Genomic DNA, 10,000 nt, shown 5'->3' on the forward strand with positions numbered 1-10,000 from the left:
CACGCCCAGAATGCACCTGAACACACCTCCCTGTAAGACCAGCACGCCCAGAATGCACCTGAACACACCTCCCTGTAAGACCAGCATGCCCATGGGTGCACAAACGGGCGCAGGTGAATTTTCTGTTTAAACGACGCGGGCGCTGGACGGGAAATTGACAAATGCGTCTGTCTTAAACTAGCAAAGACACTTGCGTCGGGCTTTGCGCTGCGCCGGGTGCTAGACGGGGCCTTAGATCACTCTGAGGCGAACAGAGACCCCCGTTTTCAAGCGGACCAGAGTTTGGTTGTTTCATCCACACCAGAATTTCGAACGAGCTGTAAATCCGGCGAAAAATGCTCCACGATTAGCTGAAGGGTGCGTTTGACATCCTCGTGGTTGAATCTGCCGCTACACATACATCGTAGCCAAATCTGTACTACTCGTACTACGATAACCTCGGGCAGGGTGGTTTTAGCGCGACTGGCCTCCGCGTCACCCCGACACACGTCCGTTCCGAGTTGTTTGGCCCAGATCGGGGCCCACCCAGGCCAGTTTTCCAGGAAAAAAAACACCAACAGCCCTGATCTGACAGCTCGACAGAGCGAGGCCTCTCGCACAAAGAGCCGACTTTGACTATGAAAGGGAGACCGTTAGAGAGGGAGAGAGATGAAAGCGGAGGGACGAGAGGAGGAGAAAGAGGAGGAGGTGGTGGCGGTGGCATCTTCTCCAAAACTCCCAGGAATGTCATCAGGATGAAATGCAGAAGACTCAGGAATCCCAACTATTTTTACACCCAAACAAACACGGCAGTTCAGACAGTTTAGGGACGAATTAACACTCCAAATGGAGGTAATTAAAGGCATTTCAGAAGTGCAACAGGACTTTTAATCCTGTGGAAGTGTATCCTCCACACATGGTACCCAACCAAAATTCAGGAAAATAGTCAGTTCGTAATTTGGTCTCTTGGGGTTCCCTAAATTTGTCTGAAGATTACAGCATCAGCCCTTACCGACAGAAGTTCCTGAATCTAGTTGTCTCTCCAGTTAGACATTTTTGCTGCCGTCTTTGTGGCGATTTTTCTTAAAATTAGACCCTATGTTTCCACATTTCTAAGATTTTTCTTAAAATTAGGTCCTATGTTCCCACATTTACTTTTTCATGAATTTGTATCAGATTTTATCCCCCTAACCCTAAAAAATGTTGTGGGAGGATAGGGCTTAAATTGAAGGGAAATGTAGGAACACAAGACCTAATTCTAAAAATGTCCTAGAAATGTGGGAACATAGGGTCTAATTTTAAGAAAAATCTTAGAAATGTGGGAACATAGGGTCTAATTTTAAGAAAAATCTTAGAAATGTGGGAACATAGGGCCTAATTTTAAGAAAAAACTTAGAAATGTGGGAACATAGGGTCTAATTTTAAGAAAAATCTTAGAAATGTAGGAACACAAGACCTAATTCTAAAAATGTCCTAGAAATGTGGGAACATAGGGCCCAATTTTAAGAAAAATCTTAGAAATGTGGGAACATAGGGCCTAATTTTAAGAAAAATCTTAGAAATGTGGGAACATAGGGCCTAATTTTAAGAAAAATCTTAGAAATGTGGGAACATAGAGCCTAATTTTAAGAAAAATCTTAGAAATGTGGGAACATAGAGCCTAATTTTAAGAAAAATCTTAGAAATGTGGGAACATAGAGCCTAATTTTAAGAAAAAACTTAGAAATGTGGGAACATAGGGTCTAATTTTAAGAAAAATCTTAGAAATGTAGGAACACAAGACCTAATTCTAAAAATGTCCTAGAAATGTGGGAACATAGGGCCCAATTTTAAGAAAAATCTTAGAAATGTGGGAACATAGGGCCTAATTTTAAGAAAAATCTTAGAAATGTGGGAACATAGGGCCTAATTTTAAGAAAAATCTTAGAAATGTGGGAACATAGGGTCTAATTTTAAGAAAAATCTTAGAAATGTGGGAACATAGGGCCTAATTTTAAGAAAAAACTTAAATGTGGGAACATAGGGCCTAATTTTAAGAAAAATCTTAGAAATGTGGGAACATAGGGCCTAATTTTAAGAAAAAACTTAGAAATGTGGAACATAGGGCCTAATTTTAAGAAAAATCTTAGAAATGTGGGAACATAGGGCCTAATTTTAAGAAAAAACTTAAATGTGGGAACATAGGGCCTAATTTTAAGAAAAAACTTAGAAATGTGGGAACATAGGGCCCAATTTTAAGAAAAAACTTAGAAATGTGGGAACATAGGACCTAATTAAGATGTCCAAGTGCTGTAAAAGAACAATGTTGCCTTTTAAATTATCCTCCTGACATATTGTTGGCTGCCACTCCCATTGCAATTCAACATCAAGTAGAGCTATTCAAAGGTTATTAAGCCTGTCCAGTTTAACTTCACACTTCACATACTATACATTGTTAAATTGGTTGTTGTTCGGACAGATCTGCCCCCACTTCTTAAAAAAAATCCTAGAGGAAACGCTGGTATTGGAGGCATTTCCGATCCCGGTATCCGAACAACTCTACCCATTCTGGAGCCCCAAATAAGAGCCCCTAATACTCTCTGAATCCTGGTTGGTTGACAGTTAGCGAAAGAGTCAAAAGTGGCCACGGAAATTCGGACGTGAATTTTAAATCCTCGCCGGCTGCCTCCGCTCAGTATGACAAACATTCCTCCCCCTCCTCCTCCTCTCCATCCTTTTCCTGTCATCCTCTGTCCATCCGTCCTGAGACATCACTTCCACTCCTCCGTCCTCCCCCCATCACCTTCACCACCTCTCCTCTTCCTCCTCCTCCTCCTCCTCCCTCCTGCAATTAACATAATAAAAGCTTGCGTTAATCCCCGACTCGAACACACATCACAGAAGGCATCCCCGCATACTGACGAGGCTGACATCATTGGAAAATACCACAATAAGCTGCAAAACGCACGCACACACACACACACACACACACACACACACTCAGTTTCCCTCTTAAAGGGTGTGTTTGGTTGAGAGTTCCCCGGGGAGAGGTTACTCAACAGCCACGCTTAGACTCCCACACTGTGTGTGTGTGTGTGTGTGTGTGTGTGTGTGTGTGTGTTTTATCACTCCACTTCATTTCATCACTCAAAGCAAGTGTCCCAGTATGAAAAAGTCCAGAGTTTGTGATCACTGTCAAATCTCTTTATGGTTCTACAGAGGCTCCACGCAGAGCTTTCTCCATAGCCTACATAAGTGGCCTGAAGTTTATAGTTGTATGTGTATGCGTCAATCTCTTTGTGTGTGTGTGTGTGTGTGTGTGTGTGTGTGTGTGTGTGTGTGTGTGTGTGTGTGTGTGTTAGAGCGAGTGAGAGAGTGACGGTGATTGTCTTCAGAGCGTGTAGCGACTCTAGAGTCATAGCGAGAGAAACAAAGTGACTCCCCTGTGCTTTCACACACACACACACACACACACACACACACACACACATAGACACAGACACACACACACACACACGTGTGAATGCGTCAGCGCGTCATCACAGCGGGACTGTGGCAGATGGCTTCTGCTTCCTACTTCAGCACGCTGCTATGAACTCTGGGGATTTGAGTCCCCTGGGACCGGAGTGTGCTAGCTTCAGCGTGTGTGTTTGAGAGAAAGAGAGAGAGAGAGAGATAGAAAGCTAGAGAGAAGCACGTGTGCATCTTGCTATTATGCTCCTCTTTGTGTGAATGAGCCCGCGGCCCCATGGGAAGCATAGTCTTTATAATTATTAGTCATTAACCCGTTGACAGCTGGAGGAGTTATTAGCGGGACTCGGCTCGCTGCCTTATCAGCATCATCAGCAGGTCGTGTGTCTCGGGCTCATTGGTGGTCTGATCGTTTCTCTGATGATCAATAACTGTGATCAGCTGACCAATCACAGCTCATCCGGCTTCGCTCTAAAACTTAAACGTCACTGAGGAAATGTAATGGTTATTCACGGTGACATGTTTTTCATGTTCTTATACCACCGGCTGTAAAATTCAAACAAAGTTTGTTTTTGCTTTTTCCAACGTTTTAAATTTTAAAATTTTTCTTCTACACATTTTCAGCACTTATTTTTACGTCCCATATTTTCTGATTATAAAACAAAAATTTTAAACGGGGCAGTGTGACAAGAGTTAAGCACCATTCAGACATGAAGCAACAACGCGCTTTACAGGGGGCAATATCATCTGCTGTATGTTCCCGACGCTGAAGGGTCTTGAGACTTTTGTAAACATTTGATGACCAGTTTTTCCTCTGTGTTCTCGCTCTCAGATCCTCCCGTCGTCCAACAGTTGAGAAGAACCTTCAAATATTTCCAGGACTACAGACAGGTGAGTTCCCACGTGTGTCGTAGTCTTTAAATCTGACTGACAGTTTTACCACTGCTTTAAACTTGGCATCCACGTTGACGGATGTTTTCTTAACTGTTCTTGCTTCTCACTTTTTCTTTGACTCTTTTCTCTTCACGCTCAAATAAAAGTTGATTCACCAAACGGAATCGACGCACATGTATCTTTTTACTTTTTTAATCCGAGTCGCCAGAATTTAAAAAGTGATGATGGTTTGAGTGAGACGTTACTGTGGAAGCTGTACCAGACACCGGACAGGAAAATGTCATTCTTAAGTAAAGTGCGAACCTACGGCGGCCGAGACAGTTCAGCACAAACCCAAAAGCTGCAACACAACTGCAAATGCTACAACACAAACGCAAAAGCTACAACACAAAAGCTACAACACGAAAGCTACAACACAAACGCAAAAACTACAACACAAAAGCTACAAAACGAACGCAAAAGCTACAACACGAACGCAAAAGCTAGAAAATGAACACAAAAGCTACAACACGAACGCAAAAGCTACAACACAAACGCAACAGATACAACACGAACGCTACACCGCGAACGCAAAAGCTACAACGCGAACGCAAAAGCTACAAAACAAACGCAAAAGCTACAACACCAACACAAAAGCTACAACGCGAACGCAAAAGCTACAAAACGAACGCAAAAGCTACAACGCGAACGCAAAAGCTACAAAACGAACGCAAAAGCTACAACACCAACACAAAAGCTACAACGCGAACGCAAAAGCTACAACGTGAACGCAAAAGCTACAACATGAACGCAAAAGCTACAACGTGAACGCAAAAGCTACAACGCGAACGCAAAAGCTACAAAACGAACGCAAAAGCTACAACACCAACACAAAAGCTACAACACAAAAGCTACAACACGAAAGCTACAACACAAACGCAAAAACTACAACACAAAAGCTACAACACGAACGCAAAAGCTACAACGCGAACGCAAAAGCTACAACGCGAACGCAAAAGCTACAACGCGAACGCAAAAGCTACAACGCGAACGCAAAAGCTACAACGCGAACGCAAAAGCTACAACGCGAACGCAAAAGCTACAAAACGAACGCAAAAGCTACAACACAAAAGCTACAACACAAACGCAAAAACTACAACACAAAAGCTACAACGCGAACGCAAAAGCTACAACGCGAACGCAAAAGCTACAACGCGAACGCAAAAGCTACAACACGAACGCAAAAGCTACAAAACGAACGCAAAAGCTACAACACAAAAGCTACAACACAAACGCAAAAACTACAACACAAAAGCTACAACGCGAACGCAAAAGCTACAACGCGAACGCAAAAGCTACAACGAACGCAAAAGCTACAACGCGAACGCAAAAGCTACAAAACCAACACAAAAGCTACAACGTGAACGCAAAAGCTACAACACAAACGCAAAAGCTACAACACGAAAGCTACAACACAAACGCAAAAACTACAACACAAAAGCTACAACACGAACGCAAAAGCTACAACACGAACGCAAAAGCTACAAAACGAACGCAAAAGCTACAACACGAACGCAAAAGCTACAACACGAACGCAAAAGCTACAACACGAACGCAAAAGCTACAAAACGAACGCAAAAGCTACAACACAAAAGCTACAACACAAACGCAAAAACTACAACACAAAAGCTACAACACGAACGCAAAAGCTACAACGCGAACGCAAAAGCTACAACGCGAACGCAAAAGCTACAACACGAACGCAAAAGCTACAAAACGAACGCAAAAGCTACAACACAAACGCAAAAGCTACAACACAAAAGCTACAACACAAACGCCAAAACTACAACACAAAAGCTACAACGCGAACGCAAAAGCTACAACGCGAACGCAAAAGCTACAACGCGAACGCAAAAGCTACAACGCGAACGCAAAAGCTACAAAACGAACGCAAAAGCTACAACACCAACACAAAAGCTACAACGCGAACGCAAAAGCTACAAAACGAACGCAAAAGCTACAACACCAACACAAAAGCTACAACACAAACGCAAAAGCTACAACACAAAAGCTACAACACGAAAGCTACAACACAAACGCAAAAACTACAACACAAAAGCTACAACACGAACGCAAAAGCTACAACACGAACGCAAAAGCTACAACGCGAACGCAAAAGCTACAACGCGAACGCAAAAGCTACAACGCGAACGCAAAAGCTACAACACAAACGCAAAAGCTACAAAACGAACGCAAAAGCTACAACACAAAAGCTACAACACAAACGCAAAAACTACAACACAAAAGCTACAACGCGAACGCAAAAGCTACAACGAACGCAAAAGCTACAACGCGAACGCAAAAGCTACAACACGAACGCAAAAGCTACAAAACGAACGCAAAAGCTACAACACAAAAGCTACAACACAAACGCAAAAACTACAACACAAAAGCTACAACGCGAACGCAAAAGCTACAACGCGAACGCAAAAGCTACAACGCGAACGCAAAAGCTACAACGAACGCAAAAGCTACAACGCGAACGCAAAAGCTACAAAACCAACACAAAAGCTACAACACAAACGCAAAAGCTACAACACGAAAGCTACAACACAAACGCAAAAACTACAACACAAAAGCTACAACACGAACGCAAAGCTACAACACGAACGCAAAAGCTACAAAACGAACGCAAAAGCTACAACACGAACGCAAAAGTTACAACACGAACGCAAAAGCTACAACACAAAAGCTACAACACAAACGCAAAAACTACAACACAAAAGCTACAACACGAACGCAAAAGCTACAACACGAACGCAAAAGCTACAACGCGAACGCAAAAGCTACAACGTTAACGCAAAAGCTACAACACGAACGCAAAAGCTACAACACGAAAGCTACAACACAAACGCAAAAACTACAACACAAAAGCTACAAAACGAATGCTACAGCTACAACACGAACGCTACAGCTACAACACGAACGCAAAAGCTACAACACCAACGCAAAAGCTACAACACCAACGCAAAATATCAATATCAATATATTTATTTATTTTTGGACGTTTTTTTCCCCGTTTATTTAACCTTATTTTCTCCCGTTCCGAGGTGCTGTGTGGACTAGCCAGACCTTCTGCGAGACTAACCTTCTGTTTCTGTTGTGATGTTTTTTTGTGTGTGCAGGAAACTTAATCTCTCAAATGCAAACCGTACTTTCTGGTGTCTGGATTTTACAGTTTTTTTTTTAAAAATCTCTATCTAAATGTCAGATGATCATCGAGCCGACGAGCCCGAAGCTGCTGCCGGACCCTCTGAAGGAGCCGTACTACCAGCCGCCCTACACCCTGGTGCTGGAGCTCACCGACGTCCTGCTGCACCCCGAGTGGTCGGTACGTCTCCTCACGCTCGCCCACGTGTAATACGACCCCGCCTAAATGACAGGTCGTAGCCTTTTCAAAGTGTTCCCACTGAAAGCTGCCATCACAGAGGGACATGAGACAGAATGGACTGTACAAAAGCACATTTTTATGCCTACGATCCATTGGGTTGGGTACCGTTTGGATTTTTACGATTCCGATGCCGAACCAATTCCTAAACCGATTCTTTAAAAACTGAAAAAATGACATAAAAGAAAGTTGTTGTTTTTTTTATTGAAAATTATTTAAATTGAACATTATATTAATGCTTTAAAGTACTTAAATATATAACAAGTAAACATAAGTCACCTAACACATAACTACAATAATTTAACAAATAACAGCTACACTATTAACAAGTAACAACAAAATAAATGTTGAGTTGCTGATGCCAACCAGCTTCAAACTTTAGCAGTTCTTTTGCAGAAAAATTACCATATTTGCCTTCTCTGGCAAGATAGGACACCTCTCCTGACTTATGGCATGTCCTGCACAGGAGAAAACTCTCTCAGGTGGTGTCCAAGAGGCCTGGACACACAGGGAGGAGTTTGAAAGGGTAGACAATTTGGGGAGGCTGTCCCGCCTCCCCCACCACCAGGCTACAGGGTCGGCAGAGCAAGTGTAATATGTTTACTAGCGATCCCGTGCAGTGAATGGTTAAGGCCGGTTACACACTGGAAGCGTCTCGCGAGCATGGCGTTTCTGTTGCGTCTCAGAAGCGTGGCGGCTGCGTGGATTTTTCTGTGTCCTACACACCAGAAGCGTGTGTGACGCGGCGGCGCTGCTCCTGCTGCTAGGTACAGGGAGGGCTGATCTCGGGACATAGCGCCGACACATTCAAACTCTGAAAACTGGGTAAGTGGGCTGTCTGTTTATAACAACTTTGTGTAGCTGGACCGTCACTCAGAACACACACTACGTTGTTATTGTAGCCTATTCTACCCTTTTTATAGGCGTGTTCGACGTGTGGGGAGAGTTGTTACTTAAAATAAATATATAGCCTACTGATTTGATTAAAGTAAGACAACGTCGGCAGTATTGACTGCAAAATATGTTACAGAATATTTCGTTCTGTATGACAGGTGCTATATTTGAAAATCTTTTCTCTGAAATTTTTTATTACATTTATATCTACATTGATGTCAAAACCTAGAGACTTTCAAGCATCAAGATGTCATTTATTAATATGCATTTGTGTCTAAATGACATATAAACATATTTTCCTATTCTATTTTGCCTGGAAACGCTTCCAACAGGGGCTCAACTCGCGTGAAAAATAGGCGTCTGTTCTATTTCTAGCAGGCACGCAGCTCGAGACGCGCGTCTCACGCAGGCAGTGTACTGTATAAGCTCTAACCTGTTAACATGGGAGCCGAAATATAAACGGACACGCCACGCGGCTGAAACGCTCGCGAGACGCTTCCAGTGTGTAACCGGCCTAACATGCTTTTACGTCCGTTTTGGTGAGCCCAGAGGGAAAATATGGCATTTTAAAAGTAGCCTACATTTACGGTAGCTAGCTCACGGTAGACTACAGAGAAAATGTGAAATTTTATGTCCGTTTCGGAGCGTGTACAAAAAGCCTTGCGCTTCCCACCGTGAGTACGTGCGCCACTCGGCAGAAAAAGGAGAAAGAAAAAAGAGTCTGCCGCTGCCCGGAGCGACAGAGGGAAAATATTTCAGTCGGAACCGAAATTTGCGTTCTAATCCGGTCCGAATACTACCGTATGCGTAGGAACCGGTTCCATAGTGGAACCGGGTTTCGGTACCCAACCCTAACGGTCCACTAGATGACTCTGAACAGACTTTAAAAAGTCTGACACCATCTCACATCCAACGTTAAAGACTGTCAGAATGTGTTAAGACGAGGAAGGGGATCGTGCAGGGTCACACGTTGCAAGACTACAACTAGATTAGTTTTGAAAAACGTAAACAAGCTAGCTAGCTACCGCTACCGTTAGCTGGTAACTTTAAAGCGTAACTCTCGCCAAAATGCAGCCTATACAGACTTTTTGTGAATGTACCCGAGTCAAACTTTCGTTTTAAAAGCATATTTAGGACGGAGGTGCCACTGTTAAGATGTACCGTATTCTCATTTTTAGGTCAAATGGCCTTCTGACTGGGAGTGCTAGGGGCACTTTCACGCTAGCCTCAAAATAGCTATTTTTAAAACACTAAGAAGGCTCGACACAACATGAGACTTTGCTCCAAGTATCACCAGGGGCTCTACACCTTAACGAAAGCATTGACAACATTGTTAGTGTACCCAGAGTTTACTAA

The 10,000-nt window shown here is 43.2% G+C and overlaps 1 protein-coding gene across 2 annotated transcripts in view; it reads left to right on the forward strand.

The window, feature by feature from the left end:
* The window catches only part of timm50 (translocase of inner mitochondrial membrane 50 homolog (S. cerevisiae)), a 73,258-nt gene that overhangs the window by 32,470 nt on the left and 30,788 nt on the right, over positions 1 to 10,000 (forward strand). For both annotated transcript variants that reach the window (XR_004897441.1, XM_031304506.2), the window contains exons 5-6: positions 4,262 to 4,320; positions 7,574 to 7,693. Coding sequence is in view for 1 of the 2 variants with exons in the window: in XM_031304506.2 (XP_031160366.2) it covers positions 4,262 to 4,320; positions 7,574 to 7,693 (179 nt within the window). In the remaining variant the exon portion in view is untranslated. The remainder of the gene's footprint in view (positions 1 to 4,261; positions 4,321 to 7,573; positions 7,694 to 10,000) is intronic.

The sequence above is a fragment of the Sander lucioperca genome, chromosome 5, assembly GCF_008315115.2.
Source record: "Sander lucioperca isolate FBNREF2018 chromosome 5, SLUC_FBN_1.2, whole genome shotgun sequence".
NCBI lineage: Eukaryota > Metazoa > Chordata > Actinopteri > Perciformes > Percidae > Sander > Sander lucioperca.